Source organism: Hemiscyllium ocellatum, chromosome 3 (assembly GCF_020745735.1).
Source record: "Hemiscyllium ocellatum isolate sHemOce1 chromosome 3, sHemOce1.pat.X.cur, whole genome shotgun sequence".
Classification (NCBI taxonomy): domain Eukaryota; kingdom Metazoa; phylum Chordata; class Chondrichthyes; order Orectolobiformes; family Hemiscylliidae; genus Hemiscyllium; species Hemiscyllium ocellatum.
Window position 1 is genome coordinate 129,237,209 of NC_083403.1, and position 25,537 is coordinate 129,262,745.

At 43.1% G+C, this 25,537-nt stretch overlaps 1 protein-coding gene across 1 annotated transcript in view; it reads left to right on the forward strand.

Annotated features, from left to right (window-relative positions):
• greb1 (growth regulating estrogen receptor binding 1) overlaps positions 1-25,537 on the forward strand; it is a 194,519-nt gene that overhangs the window by 38,689 nt on the left and 130,293 nt on the right. The window contains exons 5-8 of the mRNA XM_060855164.1: positions 3,437-3,619; positions 4,968-5,114; positions 14,482-14,622; positions 17,640-17,765. Of these exons, the coding sequence (XP_060711147.1) occupies positions 3,437-3,619; positions 4,968-5,114; positions 14,482-14,622; positions 17,640-17,765 (597 nt within the window). The remainder of the gene's footprint in view (positions 1-3,436; positions 3,620-4,967; positions 5,115-14,481; positions 14,623-17,639; positions 17,766-25,537) is intronic.

Consider the following 25,537-nt stretch of genomic DNA (forward strand, 5'->3'; position numbering starts at 1 on the left):
CTCACTTTTCAGAGGCACCTCAGATGTCTTTACATGATAGCGAGGGGAAGGTGAGACCAGCTGAATGGAGTATATCAATGCATTTTTCACACTGCTTGTGCCAACAAGAGGAGAGGTGCCCCCTACCCTCCCTCTCCTACCAAACAAGCCTCATTAACATCCTCAGTGACCGAATCAACTCCTTTCATTGACCTCTCTCCACAGAATCTCCTCCCAGAATCTCTCTACATTGCTCCCCACTCCATCATCACCTCTCTCAGTTCATAGAATTGCTACTAGAGTGGAAGCCGGCCATTTGACCCATTCAGTCGACACTGCCCCTCCCAAGAGCATCCTACTCAGACCCACTCTCTATCTGATTCCTGTAACCCAGCATTACCCATGGCTAATCCACCTAGCCTGCACATCCTTGGATACTTCAGCTTGGCCAATCCACCTACTCGGCATATCTTTGGACTGGGGGAGGAAACGCCGAACAAACCAATGCAGACATGGGGAGAATGTGCAAACTTCACACAAACAGTCGCCTGAGAGTGAAATCCAACCTGGGTCCCTTGTGCTGTGAGGTAGTAGTCTAACCATTGAGCTACCGTGCCCCAGTTGTCTGGCCATTCAAGTACATTTCACTCCAGGAACCTCAGCCCAAAACTGTTGCTCAGGTCTTGAGAAGAGATACAAAATATTCTAATATTTCCATGGAACCCTACTACCAAACATTTTGGTACTATGTAGAGAAAAATAAGGACATCAGTGAAGAGTGGTCATCACTTTTTGAATTGTTTTATTTTGTACATTTCTGGGATGTTGACCTGGTTAGCTGACTAGCGTTTATTGCCCGTTCCAAGTTGCCCTTGAGAAGGTGGTGGTGAGTTGCCTTTTTGAACCGCTGCAGTTTCACCTGCTTTGGGTTGACCCACAATGCTGTTAGGGAGGGAATTCCAGGGTTTTGACCCAGCGATAGTGCAGGAATGGTGATATATTTTCAAGTCAGGATGTTGAGTGGCTTGAAGGAGAACTTGAATATGGTAGTGTTCCCATGTATCTGCTGTCCTTCCTAGATGGAAGTGGTCAAGGGTTTGGAAAGTGCTTTTGAGGATCATGGGTGAATTTCTGCAGTCCCTCTTGTAGAGGGTACATATTGCTGCTACCGAGAATTGGTGGTGGAGGGAGTGGATGCAGTGCCAATCAAGCGGGTTGCTTTGTCCTGGATGGTGTCAAGCATCTTGAGTGTTGTTGAGACTACACCCATCCAGGGAAGTGGGAAGTATTCTATCACGCTCCTAACTTGTGCCTTCTAGATGGTGGACTGGTTTTGGGGAGTCAGGAGGTGAGCTACTTGCCAAGTATTCCAAGCCTCTGACCTGCTGTTGTAACCACTGTGTTTATGTGGTGAGTCCAATTGAGTTTCTGATCAATGATAATCACCAAGATTATGGAAGTAGGGTCCTCAGTGATGGTAAGACTATTGAATGCCAGGGGTGGTTGTTAGATTGTCTCTTATTGGTGATGGTCATAGCCTGTATTTGTGTGACTCAAATGTTACTTGTAACACTTGTCAGTCCAAGTAGAAAATGAGGACTGCAGATGCTGGAGATCAGAGTCGAGTCTGTGGTGCTGGAAAAACACAGCAGGCCAGGCAGCATCTGAGGAGCAGGAGAATTGATCTGTCGTTACTGATGAAGGGCCTATGCCCAAAACGTCGATTCTGCTGCTCCTTGGATGCTGCCTGACCTGCTATGCTTTTCCAGCACTACACTCCTGACACCTGTCAGCCCAAGCCTGGATATTGTCTAGATCTTGCTGCATTTGAACATGGATTGCTTCAGTACCTGATGTGTCGGGAGTAGTGCTGAACAATCGTGCAATCATTGACGAACATCCCCACCTCTGACCTTATGATGAAGGGAAACTTGTTGATGAAGTAGCTGAAGATGGTTGGGCCTAGGACAATACCCTGAGGAACTCCCGCAGGGATGTCCTAGAGCTGAGACGACTGACCTCCAACGGCCACAACCATCTTCCTTTGTGTCAAGTATGACTCCAATCACCGGAGAATTTGGCCCCGATACCAATTGATTCCAGTTTTTGCCAGGGCTCCTTGATGCTACACTTGGTCAAATGCAGCCTTGATGTCTCACCTCCCCTCTGGAATTCAGCTGTTTTGTCAGTGTTTAGATCAAGGTCAGGAGTTGAGTGATCTTGAGTGTCAGAGCAGGTTATTACTGAACAAGTGCTGCTTCACAGCATTGTCGCAGAGTGACACCTTCCATCAATTTACTGATGATTGAGATCAGACAGATGGGGCAGTAAATAGCCGGGTTGGATTTGTCTTGCTTTTTATGTACAGGATATACTTGGGCAATTTTCCACATTGTTGGATAGATACCAATGTTGTGACTATACTGGAACACCTTGGCTAGGGGAGTGGCAGGTTTTGGAGCACAAGTCTTCAGTACCATTGCCGGAATGTTGTCAGGGCCCATCACCTTTACAGTATCCAGTGTCTCCAACCGTTTCTTCATATCACATGGAGTGAACTGAATTGGCTGAAGGCTGGTATCTGTAATGCTGGGGACCACTGAAGGAAGCTGAGGTGGATCATCCACTCGTCACTTCTGGCTGAAGATTGCTACGAAATCTGCTTTATCCCAAAAACCTGCACTGTAGAATGTTCACTGTGCTGTAACAGACAATTATGGATGGCACACTTTTATTTCCATTGTAGATTTCATCTGACACTGGAAGATATCATCAGGTCTTTGCCTAAGTACACCTAGGTAATAGAACAGAATGCAGAATATAGTAATACAGCTACAGAGAAGCTGTAGGAAAAAAATCAACTTTAGTGTATGAGAGGTCTGTTCAAAGGATGGATAATGACAGGAAGAAGCTATTCTTGAATCTGTTGGTACATGTCTTCAAACCTCTGTATTTTTTGCCTGATGGAAGAGGGTGGCAAAGAGTATAACTGGGGTGGGCATGTTCTTCGATGTTGGCTGCTTTCCCAAAACAGCACAAAGTGTAGGTGGAGTCAATGGAAGGAAGGCTGGTTTTCGTGATGGACTGGGCTGCACTCACAGCTCTCTGTAATTTCTTGCGGTTTTGGGCAGAGCAATTGCCATACCAAGCTGTGAGGTATCCAGATATAGAGTCATCAAGTTGGGATGCTTTCTATGGTGCCTCTATAAAAATTGGTAAGAGTCGCGTGAACATGCTGAATCTTCTTAGCTTCCTGAGGATGTAGAGACGTTTTCTTGACTGTAGCATCAATGTAAACAGAGACTATTACGATTGGAGTAAAGAGTGGGGAGACAAAGCCATTTCTCTGACCAATTGCAGAACTGCTGAGAGAAATGAGCTTGAATAATCTTATTTATTCATGTTGTACAATAAATCTGAAATTCTGTTAACTGCATTTATCCTCAATGTTTTGCAGGTTTCTCTGGCAATTGTGTTGGTTGCGGAGAAAAGGGATTTCGCTATTTCACGGAGTTTTCTAATCACATCAACCTGAAACTGATCACCCAGCCAAAGAAACAAAAGCACCTGAAGTGTTACCTGATTAAAAATGCACAAGGCAATCTAACTAAAGGACCTTTAATCTGTTGGAAGGGCACAGGTGAGAGCTGGATCATGAAATCTGTTAAGGAAAAACAACTGTCCAGAATGCAATGGATAAACACTGCAAGCCAAAGAAATCTATCAACCAGGTTTTGTCAAAAACACATTGGTACAGATCAATGCCAGAGAAAGCCTGATTTTAGTTGCTTCTGAGGATTTGTGCAGAAAAGTTATTATCAAGAATGTCTCAAACTCCTAGCAGAGCAGATTGAGGGGCTAATGACCAACGTCTGCTCCTGTGTCTTATGACTGTATTTCAACACTTAAGCAGCAAAAATGCTTGAAATCCTTCAGTTTTAACATTCACCATGATCTTTGCAGCCTCCTCCAGCCCAAAATCAGATGGAAATAATGGGTCCCGGTAATTCTGGTTCCTGGCACATTTTGCACTATGAACAGGAAAGACATAGTTAAACTGGAAAGAGTGCACTGAAGATTTACAAAGGTGTTGCCAAGACAAGTAGAGACAAAAAAAACTGCAGATTCTGGAATCCAAAGTAGACAGGCAGGAGGCTGGAAGAACACAGCAAACCAGGCAGCATCAGGAGGTGGAGAAGTAACTAGTAGGCCTTAGTTTTAGGGAGAGGTTGGCCAGGATAGGACTTTATTCCATGATACGTAGTAGAATGAGGAGTGACCTTATTGAAGTGTATAAAAGTATGAGCGGCCTAGATTGGATGAATGCACGAAGTCTTTTTCCCGGATGGAGAATTGAAAACTAGAGGGCATAGGTTGAAGGTGAGAGGGGAAAGATTTAAGAAGGACCTGAGGGATTCCTTCTTCATGCAGAGAGTGGTGCGTGTATGGAATGGGCTGCCAGTGAAAGTGGTTGCGGCAGGTATAATAGCAACATTTAAAAACCATTTGGATAGGTACATGGATAGGAAGGGTTTAGAGAAATATGGCCAAATGCAGACAGTTGGAACTAGCTGAGTGGGCAGCATGGACCAGTTTGGGCTGAAGGACCTGTTTCCCTGCTTCAGTATTCTATGACTTGTCGATTGGTAGCCACACTTCCAGCTATCGAAACTCTAAGCTTAAGAATTCTCTTCCAAAGCTACTTACTTTGCTTTTTTTAAGGTACTCCTTGAATCTGATCTTTTTGACAAAAGTGTTCTGACGTCAACTTTTTCTAGCTTTGTGTCAATTTTTGTTTCATTACACTCCAGTGAAGCACGGTGTATTATTCTCCTACATCACAGCCATAGTGTAAATGCAAGTTGTTTCTGTTGTGATACAGGAGGCAGTCACTGAGTGATCTCCAGCCTAGCTTTGTTCGTAAGGTTGAAAAATTCCAAGTGACCACTTTGGTGAAAATTTCACTTGTTTTGTTTTTAACGTAACAGAAGGCAGGACCCAGCAGTCATCCTCGAGTTCCACTTCGAGCATTCTCTCACAACCCCCGGAGAGTCCTGCCTTATCGACGACAGTAGCATCAGCAGACTACGTTGCTGGGAATAATCAGAATGCATTAACTGGATTACTACAAGCAGGTGCACAAGACTGTCTTTTAACTTTGATCAGTGTTCTCGTCAATACGTCTCCACTTTTCTACTTTAAATCTTGCAATGTATAAGCACCAATTAGAATGGCAGAGCTGGTGAAACAAAATTTTGGCATCAGCACAGAAGAGGCAGCAATGGATCCTTTATAAGTCCTGGGAGATTTGCCCCCTTTGAAGTCAATGCAGAGGTAAGTAGTGTGAGGGTTGATGGAGGTGGTTTGGGGATGATCAATCCATTGATTCTTCTGTGGCCTTGCCTGAATTGAATTTTACCTGCAATTTAGTACGCCATTTGTAGCTTAACTAGGTCAGTCTTAATAGCAGAAGTGAAATAGTTAGAGGTGATTTTCTATAACCATATTTTTTATGTGGAGACTCACAGTCAGGGTTTTGGAATCGACACTCACCTCCCCCATGATTTTCTAAATCCTTTAGTTAAAGCATTATACGAATTCATATAACTATCCTTACATCAGTTAATAACATTAAGCCCAATGCTTTCTGGTCATACACGTTACCATAGATACTACAGTTTATAAAATATTATAATTTTTGTGCTTTTTAAAGCCGTGCTTTGGACTTTAACTTTGCTAGTTGCCTTAAGCAAGTGTGAAGTGGATAATCCAGGAGTGATGCAGCTGGCCCAACCAATTAATTTTAAACAAAACAGAATTTATTTGCTGAATGAAACACAAACAAAAGAGTACAGAAAACAGAATAACTTAACCCATCTGCAAACCCAACAGACCATCTCAACTTAATGACGCTGTTCCAAACTCCTGGAACAATCCCCATAAACACCCCTTGGCAAAAAAGGAAAAATCCAACGCAAGGTCTTACAGGGAGAGATGTCAGAGAGAGGGATGATCAACATGGACCTGCTTCTTTGGGTCCAGTAGCTTCACAACTGACTGCCTTCTAAAATCAAACCAAACCAGAGAAAGGTTGAGCTGGGAGAACTGGCCATTCCCCTTTCATTGTACAAGTGCTTTTTAAAAAAAAACTTGAAAGCCTTTTTCCTTTTCCTTTTATCTGTTAGCTGCCATCAAATTGGCCGTAAAACCCTTCAAACCTAGACGTCCCGGAATCTCTGTGTTTACAAACCTTCTGAAAAAAAAACCAAGGATAACATTACCTTATTAAACCCCTTAGTCTTAAACTGTTAGTACATTACAACACCCATATATATAACATTGACAATAGTCATGCAAACATGCACTACCACATTCAGTCTCTTTTGATCCTACCACTGAATGCCTCCGTTTCTCATTCAAGTCTCAACAATGCGTCAGCAATCATGTTTTCTCATACTGCCACATGCACAATTGTCAAATTGAATGGCTGTAATAACAAGCTCCATCCAAACAATCTGACATTTTTGTCCTTAAATTTCTCCACAAACTTCAATGGGTTATAATCAATGTATATGATTCTCTCAGCTACATTACTACATTGAAATGTTGCAATACCAACACCAAGCTCAAAGTCTCCTTCTCAACTGTCAAATATTTCTGCTGATGAATGTTCAATTTCCTGGAGAAATACCTGATAGACCTCTCTATTGTTTTTGTCATCTTCTTGAAAGAGCACAACATCGACACCCACATCACCCACATCGATAGCCACCTTGAATGGCATTGCATAATTAGGTGTGGCTAATGTTGGGGCAATGGTTACTACAGGTCTCAGGTTGTCAGATGCCTTCTAACTGTCTGCTGCTCACTGAAATGTCTTGCATTTCTTTAACAATTCAGTGAGTGGAGCAGCTACACTGCTAAAATTTGGTACGAATTTTCAATAAAATCCACTCAATCCCAGGAATTGTAGTACTGCACTTTTTGTCGATGGAATGGGAAACTCCCCAATTACTTTGGTTTTTGCATCCTGTGGGGCCATTTATCCATGTCCAATAACATGGCCCAGGATGGTGACTTTGGCTTTGACAAATTCATCTTGAGCCAGGTTTATTACCAAGCCTGCCTCCAGAAGTTATAGAGTCATAGAGATGTACAGCATGGTAACAAACCCTTTGGTCCGACTCACCACGCTGGCCAGATATCACAACCTAATCTAGACCCACCTGTCAGCACCCGGCCCATATCCCTCCAAACCCTTCCTATTCATATACCCATCCAGATGTCTTTTAAATGTTGCAATTGTACCAGCCTCCACCACATCCACTGGCAGCTCATTCCATTCACGTACCAACTTCTGTGTGAAAAAGTTGCCCCTTAGGTTTCTTTTATATCTTTCCCCTCTCACCCTAAACTATGTCCTCTAGTTCTGGACTCCCTGACCCCAGGGAAAAGACTTTGTCTATTTATCCTATCCGTGCCCTTTGTGATTTTATAAACTTCTATAAGGTCATCCCTCAACCTTCGACGCTCTAGGGAAAACAGCCCCAGCCTATTCAGGCTCTCCCTATAGCTCAAATCCTCCAACCCTGGCAACATCCTTGTAAAACTTTTCTGAACCCTTTCAAGTTTCACAACATCTTTCCGATATGAAAGAGACCAGAACTGCATGCAATATTCCAACAGTGATCTAACTAATGTCCCGTACAGCTGGAACATGACCTCTCAACTCCTGTACTCAATACGCTGACTAATAAAGGAAAGCATACCAAATACTTTCTTCACTATCCTATCTACCTGCGACTCCACTATCAAGGAGCTATGAACCTGCACTCTAAGGTCTCTTTGTTCAGCAACACTCCTTAGGACCTTACCATTAAGTGTATAAATCCTGCTAAGATTTGCTTTCCCAAAATGCAGCTCCTCCCATTTATCTGAATTCAACTCCATCTGCCACTTTTCAGCCCATTGGCCCATCTGGTTAAGATCCTGTTGTAATCTGAGGTTACCCTCTTTGCTGAACACTACTCCTCCAATTTTGGTGTCATCTGCAAATTTACTAACTATACCTCTTATGCTCATATCCAAATCATTTATATAAATGATGAAAAGTAGTGGACCCAGCACCGATCCTTGTGGCACTCCACTGGACACAAGCCTCCAGTCTGAAAAACAACCCTCAAACCACCACCTTTGAGCCAGTTTTGTATCCAAAGAGCGCGTTCTCCCTGTATTCCATGAGATCTAACCTTGATAACCAGTCTCCCATGGGAAACCTTGTCGAACGCCTTATTGAAGTCCATATACATCACGTCCACCACTCTGCCCTAATCAATCCTCTTTGTTACTTTTTCAAAACCTCAATCAAGTTTATGAGACATGATTTCCCACGCACAAAGCCATGTTGACTATCCCTAATCAGTCCTTGCCTTTCCAAATACATGTACATCCTGTCCCTCAAGATTCCCTCCAACAACTTGCCCACCACCAACGTCAGGCTCACTGATCTTTAGTTCCCTGGCTTGTCCTTACCACCCTTCTTAAACAATGGCACCACATTAGCCAACCTCCAGTCTTCCGGCACCTCACCTGTGACTATCGATGACACAGATATCTCATTAAGAGGCCCAGCAATCACTTCCCTAGCTTCCCACAAAGTTCTAGGGTACATCTGATCAGGTCCTGGGGATTGGAATGACCTCTGAAAATCTAGTGGACACATCGCTATTGTTAACAAATAGTGATTCCCTTTTATTGTTGTATGTAGGGTCCTACGCTATCAATTAAGATTCTTGTAAAAGGATCCTGAAATGCAGGCATAGATATAAAGGGTGCGGGTTTTATTACTGCCTGTGGTTTTCCTATTATCTGATATGTATGACATGTCTGGCAAAATTCTTGTATAGTCCAGGCCAGTAAAAATGTTTTTGTATTTTATCTTGAGTCTTTCTCACTCCTAAATGACCCCTTCTGGTATTTCATGCGCCACTCACAACATCTCCATTCTATAACCCACTAGCAATATGACTTGATGAATTCTGCCCATTTCTCATCTGCCTGAATATGTGATGGTCTCCATTTCCTCATTAAGGAAATTTTTATGATAGTAGCATTCAGGGATACATTCAAATTCTTCTTCCGTGGATGCCTTCTGACACAATTCTTTAAATTTTCATCTTTCTTCTATAACTCAGTAAGTTTATTTGAGCTAAAGATGTCTGCTTTGTCATTTATCTGCTCTCGGTTTGTCTCAAACGTGATCAAACAGGGTGTCTGCTAATTCCACTTTAACTTTCTTATCTGTACTTTTTGATCTCTCCTGTTTCAACTGGTGACTTTGTGACCTCGTTACCACACCGATAGGAAAAATTCCACAATATGTATTCTGCAATAGTCCAGTTGCTTAAGTTTCCGCTAGCTTTTCAAGCACAGTCAGCACCTGTGAACCAGCTATATCATGAGCAAGGACACATTATATTCCTGGGTGTGAGAGTTTGTCCAGTATCCTACCATGCTTTGTCCACTCTTCACCAGACATTCTAACCTCACTCTCCATAATTGAGCGCTTCCTGTCTCACCATGAATTCCAATTACTATCACCTTTTCTGGCAGTAGTCCTTCAGAGGTACATATCTCCTCAGCTTTCAACATCAAAGATTGAAGGGATCCTGTATCTCTTAATATTGTAACCACTTTACCTGCTGCTCCTGGCCTATGCAATTTAACTTTAACTTCTCAGATATATGGTTTAAAAAGATCTGGCACTTCCTCCTTAACCAACCTCCAACCAAGTTGTACATTCTGGTGCAGCTTTCTAACCTCCCCTGTGCTTTCCATTACCATTCCAACAAAATTCACTGGCTAATCTTGTTTTCCTATGTCTGGCTTTCCAGTGCTTTTCCTAATCCACCAACACTGTGATTTCATGTGGCCTACGTTATTGCAGTGAAAACACCGGAGTGTTTTAACTTCTCTTTCCCCAACAAGGGAATCCTTTTTACCCCGTGGCAAGTTATCCTCATGATTTTCACCAAGATCTACCTTTCCCATTCCACGCGAAGATTTCTTTTTTCCCAATCTCTCTCCGTCACGGATTGAAATTGATTTTGGAAGCCAGACTTTGATTTATGGAGCAACCCATAATCATCATCCATTTCAGCTGCTAATCTTGCTGTTTTAACTCTCTGCTCTTCCACATGGGTTCTCACTACTTCAGGGAGTGCATTTTTGAACTCCTCCAAAATAATTGTCTCTTTAAGAGAGATCCTTGCAAACTCAATGTAGAATTGACCAGGGTTCCACCTTGGATTCCTAAAGCATTGTCTGTTGGCTTCTGGCACAAGCTCATACACACTTAAGATGGCTTTCTTCACTTCTTCATATGCCCCAGATACCTCCTCTGATCGTGATGCAAATACCTACAAGTCCTGTTTGGGTCAACAAAAACCCACATTATCACTGACCACTGCATTCGTTTAGCCACCTTTTCAAATGAGATGAAAAAGGTTTCCTTCTCATCAAATTTCGGCAATGCTTGAATATATTTAAACAGTTTCTCACCAGATCTTTGGCTGCCATGGGTTTGCTCCTCCTCACCCTCTTCCTCACTCAACTTACCTTCAGTCTTCATCTTCATTCCTTTAAGCTGACTTTCCTATCTAAGTGCCAATTTCTTCTTTCCTCTCTCTCCTTTTCTCTCTCTTTTCCCTCTGTCTTTCTCTCTCTTCTCTCTCTCTCTTTCTTTCTCTTTCGCTTTTTGTTCTGCTAAAGCGATTCATTCGTTGTCTCTTCTGCTTTTAATCGTAATTCGTTTCTGTTGCTCTTTCAATGTCGGTTGCCTCTAACTCCAGCTCCATCATTTTCGATTAAATTTTAGCCATCTCTAAAGATTCTGATGGCATTTCCAGCAAAAGTAAATGCTGAGCTATTGCGGTCATTATCTCTCCTTTCCTTACGGAAGGAGGCAGTTCCAACCCCAACCTGTCTACTCATTCCAGCAGCTTGGCCTTAATCACCTTTTTTAAAAACACCCAAAGTCACTTCTTCCACCCCCAGAAAACTTTGAGTGACTGAAAGAGCCATTGTGATCCCAAGCATGGTTTAAACCAACTGAATTCACCGCCCAGAACAAAACACACTAACACTTGTCACTCACCGACTTTGAATGAAGCAACTGTAATCCCAATTTGGAACTATAGAACAAATCCCGCGTGAGCCCCCCAATCTGTTATGGATGAGACCAGACCCCCTGAAAACAGTTCAAGAAATTAGCCCAGACCTTAGCTTTGCTAGTTGTTTTAAGCAGGGGTAAAGTGAGTAATGCAGCTGGCCCAACCACATAGTTTTAAATAAAACTTGCAAGATTACTGGATGAAACACAAACAAACGAGTACAGAATACAGAATAACTTCACCCTATCCACAAACACAACAGTCCATTCCAACTTAATGATGCTGTTCCAAACTCCTGCAACAATCCCATGCACCCACCTGGGCAGAAAAGGAAAAATCCAACACAGGGTCTTCCAGGAGAGAATGCAGAGAGAGGGAGGATCAGCATGGACCTGCTTCTTTGGGTCCAGCAGCTTCACAACTGGCTGCCTTTCCAAACCAAACCAAACCAGAGAAAAGCTGAGCTGGGAGAACTGGCTGCTCCACTTTCATTGTACAAGTGTTTTTTTTCATTTGAAAGCCTTTTTCCTGAGGCAGTATCTGTTAGCTGTAATCATGTTGGCCCTAAAACCCTTCAAACCTAGACCTCCCGGAATCTCTGTGTTTCTAAAGCCTTTGAAAATAAAACCAAGGACAACACAACCTTGTTTAAAGGAGCATCATCATCACAAGAGTTCCAAAGTTTCAGTACCCTGAAAGAAACAAATTCCTAAATGTGTAACCCCTTTTTTTTAAAACAGTGTCACCTAGGTCTGGACAGACCCACAGAGAGAACATGCTTTCGACAGGCATCTTGCCAAGACCATTCAGGGTCTTATAAACTTTAATCAAGTCTTTCCTCACTCTTCTAACCTATCAGCTTGTCCAATCTATCCTCATAAAGCAACCCTCTAACTTCAAGTAAAGGGTAACACTGCCATAGTCCAACCCCACCATAGGGCTGCTTTCTCATCAGAAAGTGATGACTGATGGCAGTTTAACAGCTCAGATGCAGGGTCTCCATGGTAACTTCAGCTGGCATGGGAACTGAACCGATGCTGTTGACATCATTCTGGATCGCAAACCAGCCATCAAGTCAACTGAGGTAACTGATCCCCATAAGTATCAGCCGCATAAACCTCCTCCAAACCACCCTTACTTAATTAAAAGGCTGAAATGGGTTCAGGTATAAACTGTCCTATCATACAGCCTCCATTTTCCCCAGTGTAATGATCGTAATGATGTCAGCCAGATGCACTTCATAGAATATGAGTTCTCTTAATTGGGGCTGTTAATCTGGTCAATCAGGGAGCCCTGGCTGACAGATAGAAACAGGAGTGTGTACTCAAGTGTTTTCCTATCTTCCTGGTGGTGGAAACTGAATAAAGATTCGTGCGCCTTGTGTCTCCCACTGTGTCTCACACCTGCACACACACACCATGGGTGCTTGGGAAAAACTAAGCACTACCGCACTTAGGCGGTAGTTTAGATTAGATTAGATTTACAGTGTGGAAACAGGCCCTTCGGCCCAACAAGTCCACACCGACCCGCCGAAGCGCAACCCACCCATACCCCTACATATACCCCTTACCTAACACTACGGGCAATTTAGCATGGCCAATTCACCTGACCCGCACATCTTTGGACTGTGGGAGGAAACTGGAGCACCCGGAGGAAACCGGGTGTGGGGGTTAAATGAAAAAGAAAGAAAAAAATAAACAGGAGATGTTTAATCCCTGCCAAAAAAAAAAGGAATGTTCACACAGCATTGCCTATTGTGAAAAAAAAGAACAGGACTGTCGTTCTCCCCTTCACTTAATAAATAAATAAATAGGAGTTAAAAAAAATTTACACGAGTGTCTTTTGATTTAATCCCTGCCCTCCCCTTCACTGTTTGATCACACAGCATTGCCCTTTGATGTGAAGGGCACTGCTTGTCACTGGCTAAAAGAAAACAAAAGAAACAGCAGTGTGAGGGGAGATGATGGCCTAGTGGTATTATCCCTGGACTGTTAATGTTCTGGGCCCCTGGGTTTGAATCCTGCCATGGCAGATGTAGGAATTTAATTTCAACAAAAATCTGGAATTAAGAGAATAACCAGGAGGGTGAGAAATTCTGTTCACTCTGAGAGGTGGCGCTGAGGGAGCTGAATTAGTGTCACGGAACCTCCATGTGTAAATAAAGGTTGACTTGGTGAAAGGACACTTTCACCTGTGGAGTTACTTCATCCAGCACTGGTGCCTGTCTCTCATGTACTGGAATCCACTTCACCTGGAATAATGTTTGAATAATACACTTACTTCTCTAATTTTAATTGCCAAATACTTGTGGCTCAGAAAATAATTCAGAGATTATTACCTTTGAGGTTCAGCCTATTAGCTCCTCAATATTTATGCAGGGCTCCTTTCTTTGATCTGCCTGTGTTGCTCATACCCATGTGGAGCAAAATAACTGGATTCTCCCAGGCCCTGCAATTTTCTCTCTGTCCTTGAACAGATGTCCCAAGGTTGCGCCTGCACTGTCAGGTGAACATAGAAGATCCTCTAGCACTATTTTGAAGAGCAGGGGAGTCCTGGCCAATGGGTATCCTTCAATCAACAGCACTCCAAGAAAAATCTGGTCATTCTCTCTGGTTCTAAGTGGGAGAATATTGTGTAGAAATTGGCTGAAACTCAGTCATACAGTGGCATTTTACAAGAGTACTTTATTGGCTGTAAACACTTTGCAATGTCTTTAGATTAGGAAATGCTCTGTGTACGTGTGAATGTTTCTTCATTATTAATGTTTCGATCACAATAGGTTGGTTCCATTTCTTTGGTGCGGGTTTAATTTGACATTACCATGCAGTCTGATTTGCTGTTACTTGTAAGATGATTTTGTTCACATTTTCCTTATTGAATGGATTGTAAGAAAATTCTACTTTGGTCTGTCTGCTTTCATAGAATTTAAAAATTGGGGGCAGGATATTGGTGGGTTCATGCGTATCTGGACAGCACAGTTTTCGAAGAGAAGCATGTTTTATTGGGACTGGTGATAAATATTCTTGGCCTAGATTTCCCAAAGCAAAGAGAAAGGGTCAGCCTGCCTGCTTTCAATGGCCCTGTTGACAAGGACAAGAGGATGGAATGTACATAAAGAGTCTACATATGTTAGCACTTCTTCTGTGTGTGACTGGGAGCTTGTTTCTAATTTACTCACTGAGCATTAACACATTAATTTTGCATTTCAAGCTTATTAATTGAGGGAAAAAACAATAACAATTTTATTAAGAGTGTGATACCTCCTTATATTCCTGTCTCTTCATTCTATTTTATTGGAATGGTCTTTCACCAGAGTTGTTTGTCATTACAGGTCCTCCAACAGATCAGGCTGTTTCACGAGCTGTTATAGGGGCTTCTGCAAGTCAAAACAACAGAGAATCAGCCAGGCATCACAGCACAGTGAAGACCAACACCATATCATTTCAGAATATGGCGAGGCCCTCAGTGATAGGTACGGTATTTGCAAATCAAAATGCTTTCTTGTGGTGTCATTCACTTGGTATCAGAAATACATCCATCAAATGAGAGATTAAACTAAGACCATGTCTTTTCTCTCAGGTGGATGTAAAAGATCTCAAAGTAATATTTTAAAAAGAAAAGTGTCCGAGATAGCCCTATATCTGGGCTAATATTTGCAGATCTCTCTCTGGGCACCACTTTGAAAACATGCAGCCTTTTTCAAAACTAACGTATTTTTTGGAACTACATGTAACCTTTGGTTAAAGGACTGGCTTGTGTTTAGTTCAGCAATTCATTAAAGCCTGATGGGTGAGTGAGGACAACGTGGCATCCTTTGGTGCACACCCTATTGTGGGATTTGTGCAGCAATCATTGAGCACCAAATGATGGGAGATTACGGGGGAATCCCGTTTCTAGAAGCTGGTCTTCTTGCTAGATGACCACCTCTCTGTGGAAATCTACACTGTAGTTTATAACAAGACACAACTGTAAAACTGGAGCTAGGCCCTTTAGGAGTGAAATGAGGAGCTTCTTACACAAAGGTTAGGAGTGGCAGATGGAGTTTAATTCAGATAAATGCAAGGTGCTGCATTTTGGGAAAGCAAATCTTAGCAGGACTTATACACTTAATGGTAAGGCCCTGGGGAGGGTTGCTGAACAAAGAGACCTTTGAGTGCAGGTCATTAGCTTCTTGAAAGTAGAGTTGCAGTAAGATAGGGTAGTGGAGAAGGTGTTTGCTATGCTTTCCTTTATTGATCAGAGTATTGAGTACAGGAGTTGGGAGGTCAAGTTGCAGCTGTACAGGACATTGGTTAGGCCACTGTTGGAATATTGCATGCAATTCTGGTCTCCTTCCTATCGGAAAGATGTTGTGAAAATTGAAAGGGTTCAGAAAAGATTTACAAGGATGTTGCCAGGGTTGGAGGATTTGAGCTACAGGGACAGGTTAAAAAGGTTAGGGCTGTTTTCCCTGGAGGCTTGGATGCTGAGGGGTGACCTTATAGAGGTTTATAAAATTATGAGGGGCATGGAAAGGGTCAATAGACAAAGTCTTTTCCTTGGAGTGGGAGAGTCCAGAACTAGAGGGTACAAGAGTTTAGGGTGAGAGGGGAAAGATATAAAAGAGTGGTATGTGTGTGGGAGCTGCCAGAGGAAGTGGTGGAGACTAGTACATTTGCAACATTTTAAAGGCATCTGGATGGGTGTATGAATAGGAAGGGTTTGGAGGGATATGGGCCGGGTGCTGGTAGGTTGTACTAGATTGGGTTGTGATTACTGGTTGGCATGGATGGGTTGGACCAAAGGGTCTGTTTCCATGCTGTACCTCTCTATGACTCTAACTCTGGAACTTACTATATGAAAAAAATAGTGGATGCTGGATTAATTGAAATTACGAAGACCGAGATTGATAGATTTTCATTAGGAAGCAGTATGAAAAGAGTTGAAGTAACAGCAGGACAATGTATTGTGGTATAGAGCTGTAATAAGACCATAAGACATAGGAGTGGAAGTAAGGCCATTCGGCCCATCGAGTCCACTCCGCCATTCAATCACGGCTGATGGGCATTTCAACTCCACTTACCCGCATTCTCCCCGTAGCCCTTAATTCCTTGTGACGTCAATCTCTGCCTTGAAGACATTTAGCGTCCCGGCCTCCGCTGCACTCTGCGGCAATGAGTTCCACAGGCCCACCACTCTCTGGCTGAAGAAGTGTCTCTGCATTTCTGTTCTGAATTTACCCCCTCTAATTCTAAGGCTGTGTCCACGGGTCCTAGTCTCCTCGCCTAACGGAAACAATTTCCTAGCATCCACCCTTTCCAAGCCATATATTATCTTGTAAGTTTCTATTAAGTCTCCCCTTAATCTTCTAAACTCTAATGAATACAATCCCAGGATCCTCAGCCGTTCCTCGTATGTTAGACCAACCATTCCAGGGATCATCCGTGTGAATCTCCGCTGGACACACTCTAGTGCCAGTACGTCCTTCCTGAGGTGTGGGGACCAAAACTGGACACAGTACTCCAAATGGGGCCTAACCAGAGCTTCATAAAGTCTCAGTAGCACAACGGTGCTTTTATATTCCAACCCTCTTGAGATAAATGACAACATTGCATTTGCTTTCTTCATCACAGACTCAACCTGCATGTTTACCTTTAGAGAATCCTCAACTAGCACTCCCAGATCCCTTTGTACTTTGGCTTTACGAATTTTCTCACTGTTTAGAAAGTAGTCTATGCTTTTATTCTTTTTTCCAAAATGCAAGACCTCACATTTGCTCACGTTGAATTCCATCAGCCGTTTCCTGGACCACTCTCCCAAACTGTCTCGATCCTTCTGCAGCCTCCCCACTTCCTCAGTACTACCTGCCTGTCCACCTAACTTCATATCATCTGCAAATTTCGCTAGAATGCCCCCAGTCCCTTCATCCAGATCATTAATATATAATGTGAACAGCTGTGGCCCCAACACTGAACCCTGCGGGACACCGCTTGTCACCGGCTGCCATTCTGAAAAAGAACCTTTTTATCCCAACTCTCTGCCTTCTGTCAGACAGCCAATCCTCAATCCATCCCAGCAGCTCACCTCGAACACCATGGGCCCTCACCTTGCTCAGCAGCCTCCCATGTGGCACCTTATCAAAGGCAATAGCAATGTGCACAAACACGTAGAAGTCCAACGCGCTATCCATTGCCCCACAGAGCCGCGCCCAAACTGTTACATTGCAGAATAAGGTGAGACTGACTGATTGACTTGCTCCTGTTCCTCTGAGGTTATGAGTACATTCCTGTCCATTTGATAGCTGTGCAAATATCTCAGTGCACAGTGGAATGAATCATAAGTTCATGCTTTGAATTAACTGGATTTAATTTAGAAGGTATTCATTTTGATTGTTGGTAACAACTTTAAATAAGAATCTTTCATGTCTGCATAAATGGGAGCATGGTATTCCAACCTGTACATGTCCATGCTGTTATCATGATAACTGACATCTTTTATACTGTTGAACAGGCAATTTAGCTAATTCAGGGCCTCCCAAGAAACGGCATAGGGGCTGGTCACCAGACTCCTCTTCAGCAATAGAAACACTCTCCATTCAGAGCAATCCAACGGCTCAAACTTTAGGAAGCAAAGCTGGTAAGATCCATCACCGACATTCTCACTATCAGTCTATGTTCATCCTATTTCTAGTTTTGTATTATACAACAGATTATTACTTTCTTAGTGATGGTACAACTGTCTGGTGCGCATGAAATGTATTTGTCGTGTTTTGTATAACTGAGTATTCATGCTGAGGTATCCAGGTTTAGTTGGTGGGGTGGAAATTGAGTGTTTGGGTTACACATTCCATTCTTTTTTGGTACAAATCATGTTTCATACTCTTTTTCTCCAAATGCTTCTGGTCTTTCCAACCCTTGTCTTTATAACTAGTTGTTGCTGTAATTTTAACACAATTAAGCTGGTAAATATCCTAATTTGTTTAAATGTATGAGCATTTTTAAAAATTATGTCTTGTGTAGCTGACCTCAAGTTTTATGCATCCCGTACTGGTTTGTTTTTTAAGTGGTTCTGTCAACATATAATTCATAAACATCTCAAAAACGATAGTATTGTCCCCCCAAGGACATTTACTAGTCAACATAGATATTTTGAGGAACACACATGATGAAGATTTCAAGTAAAATGGAAGGAAGAGAAATGTCTCCTTTGACAAACTTTACCATTTTGAATTTTCACACCCATTATTATCTATATTATCTATACACTTGAAGTACCTAACAGTTTCCTGGATAATCTTTTCCATTGTTAATGAGGCAGAAGTGTTGGAATTAAAATTCCCTGTCTAAGGGCATTGTGGGTCAACTACAGTTCATGGACTGCAGCATGTGAAAGAAAATGCACCTCACCACCATCTTCTCAAGGGTAACTAGGGACTGGCAATAAATATTGGCTGACCAGCCAGCAATGCCCACATCACATCAATGAATAACAAAAACCTAGTTCAATAAACGAATCTTTGAAGGTACTCAATTATATTTATTTCAGTTTTTGGAAATACAATGTGAACAACTAAATGTGCAATTTCTCTTTTTTTGTATGTTTATTTTGTGGTAATTTGTAACTGAGTTTTCAATTTCAAATATTTAGAATCTTTGTTTTAGTGCTGTGTTTTTGGGTTACTAACAAAGCAAAATATTTTGACTGGAGTCTTTGGTTGTTTTTCTATTTGCTAAATATTTTCTTAATAGTTATTTTGTTAAATGCTGAGTACTAATTGGCAGTTCTCATGCCTCCTTCATACTTGCTCATGCTTGTTTCTAATTGCTTGCTGTTTACATGTGAATTAGTTAGATTTATGTCTAATGTTTATATCGCATATTTTTGCTTTTAGTTGGTACGTGCAATAAAAGCTGAAAATGTGTTGCTGGAAAGGCGCAGCAGGTCAGGCAGCATCCAAGGAGCAGGAGAATCGACGTTTCGGGCATGAGCCCTTCTTCAGCTTTCCTGAAGAAGGGCTCATGCCCGAAATGTCGATTCTCCTGCTCCTTTGATGCTGCCTTACCTGCTGCGCCTTTCCAGCAACACATTTTCAGCTCTGATCTCCAGCATCTGCAGTCCTCACTTTCTCCACGTGCAATAAAAGCTAAAGTTTTCAAGTATGAGATGCAGGAGTTGTTTTTAAACTGCTTTTTGGTTTATTTCTGATGCTTGTTCGAAGCTGGAGAGAGATGATAGGGATGGACCCTTTACTCTCATCTCTGGATGAACTGAAGACAATACTTTTTAATAAGAAAAAAATAGAGATTTCACCCCGAGACTCTGTATCATTGAATGGTTACCAGTAATGGAATGGTCTAAAGGAGATTCCTCAGGATTCCTGTGATCCTGCTGACTATTATGAGGGACTTCAGTAGAACAGCACTTGGATATGATCAACTGACTGGAGCCATCAGTGCTACCTAACTTCATTGCTATACAACATCAGTTCACCATCTGACTAACTGCATTTTCCCCTAACAGTCAATAGGTCATCTAATATTTAATATTTGAAGTGGGATCACCCAAAGATAACACTTGTCCAATCAGATAGACCAAAAGGCAGTTACTCAGAAATATAATAGGTCAAGGACTGCAACAATAGCCAGGTCCTTTACACTAAAATGGAGCTACTTCCAGATTGACAACAGAATTTTAAACCATTTCACAAAAGACCACACTCTGCTTATTTCATAGAAACCCTACAGTGTGGAAACACACCGTCAGGCCCAACAACCGACCCTCCAAAGAGTAAGCCACCGAAAACCCATTCCCCTCTTACTCCCGACTAATGAACCTAACCTGTACATTCCTGAGCACTCTGGGCGATTTAGCATGGCCAATTAAACTAACCTGCACATCTTTGGATTGTGGGAGGAAACCCACACAGACACGGGGAGAATGTGCAAACTCCAAATAGACAGTGGCCTGAGGCTGGAATCGAACCCAGGTCCCTTGCACTGTGAGGCAGCGGTGCTAACCACTGTGCCACCTCTTTCTGGCTTTGCAGATTTGACAATGCATTACTCTGTCATGCTGAGTTGGAATGGACCTCCTTGTTGTTGTCGTGACCCTCATCCTCATCTTCACCCTCGGCAAATTGCTGTGGATTCCCAATTCCTTTGTATCTCGGATATCCCTCCTCAGTCACCTCAGGTTCTGTGGGCCACAGCAGGCCTCAATGATACCATTTCTGGGCTACACTGCCAACTCTGCCAGAGTGATCCATCATGTGGAGGTCTGGGGTCTGTGCCTCTCTGACTCTGCTAGAAGCACGAACAACAGTAGATCTTAATTCTGCATTGATCTGAGGGATTTGCAAAGGTATCACGAGCCATATTTTAAAATTCACTTCAAGGGGATCCGGCCTTCCTGGCTGGGCTGGTATTTGTTGCCCATTTCTTGTTGCCCCTGAGAAGGTGGTGGTGAGCTGTCCTCATTATTCCTATAGCAGCCCACCTGAATAGATAGTTCCACAATACCGGTATGGTGGGAATGCAAGGATTTTGATCCAGACACTGAAGGAAGAAGGATATATTTCCAAGTCAGGATGATGAGTGGCTCGGAGGGGAACGTGCAGGTCATGGTGTGCGTATGTATCTGTTGCTTTTGTTCTTCAAGGTGGAAGTGGTGTTAGGGTTGGAAAGTACTGTTAGAGGATGTTTGGTGAATTTCTGCAGTGTGTCTTGCAGATAGTAGGAGAAAGTGAGGACTGCAGATGCTGGAGATCAGAGTAGAGAGAATGGTGCTGGAAAAGCAGCACCCAAGGAGCAGGATAATTGACATTTCAGGCATAAGCCTTTAATCAGGAATGAAGCTTGTGGGCTGGGCGGGAGCGAGAGATAAATAGGAGGGGGGTATGGGGCTTAGGGGAAGATAGCTGACAATGCGATAGGTAGATGAATGTGAGGGAAAAGGTGTTAGGTCGGAGAAGAGGGTGGAGCAGATAGATGGGAAAGATGGTGGACAGGCCAGAAGGGTGATGTCGAGTTGGAGACTTGGGATTTGGATAATGTGGAGAGTGGGGAAATGAAGAAACTAGTGAAATCCACATTGATACGGTGTGGCTGAGGTGTTCTTCCTCCAGGCATTGGGTGGTAAGGGTTTGGCGATGGACGTGGCCTAGGACCTGCATGTCCATGGTGGAGTGGGAGGGGGAGTTGAAATGTTCAGCCACAGGGCAGTGGGGTTGGTTGGTGCAGGTGTCCCAGGGATATTCTCTGAAACGATCTGCAAGTAGGTGTCCTGTCCCCCCAATGTAGAGGAGACCACATTTGGTACAACAGATACAGTAAATGGCATTGGTGGAACTCCAGGTAAATTTCTGTCGGATGTGGAAGGATCCTCTGGGGCCATGGATGGAGGTGATTTGGGCACAGGCTTTGCACTTCCTGCAGTGGCAGGGAATGGTGCTGGCAGTGAGGTGTGGGCTGATGGGGGAGGGGCGGACTGAGGGTGGATCTGATGAGGGAATCGTGGAGGGAATGGTCTGTCTGGAACGCTGACAGCGGTGTGGGAGAGAAATTTATATCTGATGGTGGGATCTGTTTGTAGGTGGTGGAAATGGTGGAGGATGATGTGATGTATACAGAGGTTGGTCAGATGGAAGGTGAGGACCAGGGGTTTTTGTCCTTGTTGCGGTCGGAGGGGTGACGTTCAAGAACGGAGATGGGGGAAGAGGAGATGTGCTGGAGGGCATCATTGACCATGTGGGAGGGGAAATTGTGATCTTGGAGGAAGGAGGCCATCTGGGATTTTCTAAGGTGGAATTGGTCATCCTGGAAACAGTATCTGGCAGAGACAGAGGAATTGGGAATAAGGGATGACATTTTTTACAGAAAGTAGGGTGGGAGGAGGTGTAGTCTAGGTATCTGTAGGGGATGGTGGGCTCAAGCCACATTATCCACCTTTTCCCAACCCCAAGCCTCCAACTCGGCACGCCCTCCTGACCTGTCCATCATCTTTCCTATCTATCTTTCCACCCGCCCTTCCGACCTATCATGTTCTCCCCCACCTTCATCTACCTATCACCTTCTCAGCTACCTTACCCTAACCCCACCCCCCCCCTCCCATTTATCTGTCAGCCCCCTGGCCCACAAGCCTCGTTTCTGATGAAGAGCTTATGCCCGAAATCTCAATTCTTCTGCTCCTCAGATGCTGCCTGACCAGCTGTGCTTTTCCAGCACCGCACTCTTGACCTCTTGCAGATGGTACACAATGCTGCTACTCATGCTTGTGGATGGGGTGCCAGTCATCAGGCTGCTTTGTTGTAGATGGTGTCACGTTTCTTGAGTGTTGTTGGAGCTGCAGTTGTCCTGGGGAACGTTCCGTCCCTTTCCTTTGTCGTCTTCAGGACTCAACATTGAGTTCAGCAATTTAAGGTCATGAACTTTGTTGTGCATTTTAATTACAACAGCACCTCCCCCCCTCAGTGTCTTGTTTGTGTCTTGTTGGCTTTGTTCTTAATAGAGCAGACCATTTTCTGCTTTTCCCACCTGCCATGTGCACCTATTTTACATCTCTATCTCTCCTTTACACCATTTTGCTCTGGGCATCCCTGCCATTTGTTTCCCTCACTCTTAACCTCCCCCACCCAATTTGTCTGTGGGGCATTAAATACCGTGTTTTGCATCTCTATTCAGTTCTGATTAGTCTTATCAGATTCGAAATATTAATTCTGTTTCTCTTTCCACAGATGCTGCCAGACCTGCTGAGTTTCTCTCGCATTTTCTGTTTTTATTTTAGATTTCCAGCATCCACAGTTTTTACTTTTATTTTGGCAATTAAGGAAATGCAAATGAGTGGAAATGAGGTAATTGCCAATCAGTATTGAAGTGCAAAATCTAAAAAAAATTATTCCCGATGTCACAAACCTGATTTTTTGATTCTCACTGTATTTTCCAAATTTTCTTATCATTGATCACAATGAATTTCACCCATTTGTTTACCACCAAAAGAGATTGGGGGGTTTCATATCCACTGTTAATAGATGCAAAGTATGAAGGGCTTATGCTCGAAACGTCGAATTCTCTATTCCTGAGATGCTGCCTGGCCTGCTGTGCTTTGACCAGCAACACATTTGCAGCTGTGATCTCCAGCATCTGCAGACCTCATTTTTTACTTAAAAAGTCTGTAAACAAGGCCATTTAGAGAAGAGTAGCTATTATCAGGAAAAGCGTGTTTTGTAACTTTTGTGACTTATGACTTTACCAAATTTTCACCAAAAAGATTGTTTGATTTCCATGACCTGTCCAGATGTACAGATTAGCTCAGGAACCTACAAGGCCCATGTCCATTGGAAGAAAAATAACAGCTCCCCTGATTTCTCAACTCCATTTTGTTTTAAATTGTCCATTCACAATGGTCTGGAGAATGTGCTGTAAAGTTTTCTCTGTCAACAGTTGTAATACCTTGAAGTACTGATGGTGCATCTATCCTTGTGTGTCTTTACCAGTGCCAGTATGTGGACATTTAGGTGGGTGGTTTACAACTCCCACATTGTATCACTCCCCTGACATGTTTCCCTATCTGTGGCTTTCAGAATATAGATTAACACATCTTCTCTCTCTGATAATAAATATGAAGACCACTGCTTTTCTTGATATATATTAGAGACTTGGACCAGGGTGTACAGGAGGTCAGACAGCATCCGAGGAGCAGGAAAATCATCAGGAATGAGGCTGGAAGCCTTGAGGGTGGAGAGATAAATGGGAGGGGGATGGGGCTGGAGGGAAGGTAGCTGAGAGTGCAATAGGTGGGGGTAAAGGTGATAGGTCGGAGGGGATCTCTGTTGCTCCCGATGCGGACTCCTCTACACTGGGGAGACAGGATGCCCACTCGCAGAGTGCTTCAGAGAACATCTCCGGGACACCTGCATCAACCAATCCCACTGCTCTATGGCCAAACAATTCAACTCCCTCTCCCACTCCGCCAAGGACATACAGGTCCTGGGCCTCCTCCATTGCCACTCCCTTACCACCTGACTCCTGGAGGAAGAGCGCCTCATCTTCTGCCTCAGGACCCTCCAACCCCAGGGCATCAATGTGGACTTTACCAGTTTCCTCATTTCCCCCCACCATATCCCAGTTCCAACCTTCCAGCTCAGCACTGCCCTCATGACCTGTTCCCACCTGTCGATCTTCCTTCCCACCTATCTACTCCACCTCCTCTCTGACCTATGCCTGAAACATCGACTCTCCTGCTCCTCGGATGCTGCCTGACCTACTATGCATTTCCAGCACCACACTCTCGACTCTAATCTCCAGCATCTGCAGTCCTCACTTTTGTCGGGGCCTACAGGACTCAATTGCAGACTTGACACAAAGTGTTGAAGCATAGTGACCTTGAGAAGGATAGACCTCTGAGGAAACATTGAAAAGCCAATGTTGCTGGGCATGTAGCAGGTGAAATCTAATGCAAAGAAATGAGAAATGATGCATCTTTGAAAGAATGAAGAGAGGCAATATAAAATAAAGTATGTAATTCTACAGTTGAAGTGGGAACAGAGTGACATCTTCAAATAAGCATTAAAGATAGAAGAGCAGATTAGGAAAGATGTTAAAAAGACACTATAATAGCAGTTTAAGAAGTTATGATGAACGGAACCAACCTGTAGCTACGTAATACCTTTAACATGATGTTAAATCCCAAGATGTTTTAAGGCGCACGCTAAAGTAAAATCTGACACTAAGCCTCATTTGACAAAATTGGGACAGGCAATTGAAATATTGGCCAAAGAAGTCGGTTTCAAGGACTAATGGAGGAAGAATTTTAAGGAAAGAATTCCAAAGTTTTGCTCCAAGGCAATTGTATATGTGTGTGATCTACGGTGCAGCAGTTAATCTCAGGAATGTTCAGGAAGCTAGAAGTAAATGAGAACAGATAACTTGAAATAATTGTGGGGCTAGAGGAGATCACAGAGGTGGGGCTAGAATAAAGATCATGGAACGGATATGAAATGAAAATCAGAACTTTAACATTAAAGGCATTGCCAGAATAGGTCAGGAAACACAGGCTAATAGGTGAACAGAACTTGGTGCAAGTTAGCAGACACATGAAGCAGAATTTTGGATAGCATAACATTTGCAGAAGATAGACTGTGGAAGACCTACCAAGATTATAATGAGTTAGACAAATCTATAAGAACAGAGGTCTGAATGGGGGTTTCAATAGCAAATAAGGTTTTTTTTTAAAGGATGCTACAGAAATGGAAATAGGCATTCATAATAATGGTACAGATATGTTACTGGAAGCTTCTTTTGGGGTCAAATATGACACCAAAGTTGGAAACATGCTAGTTTTATTTTAGACTGTTGCCAGGGAGAGGGATGGAGTCAATAGCTGGAGAACAGGGCCTTTGTTAAACCATCCAA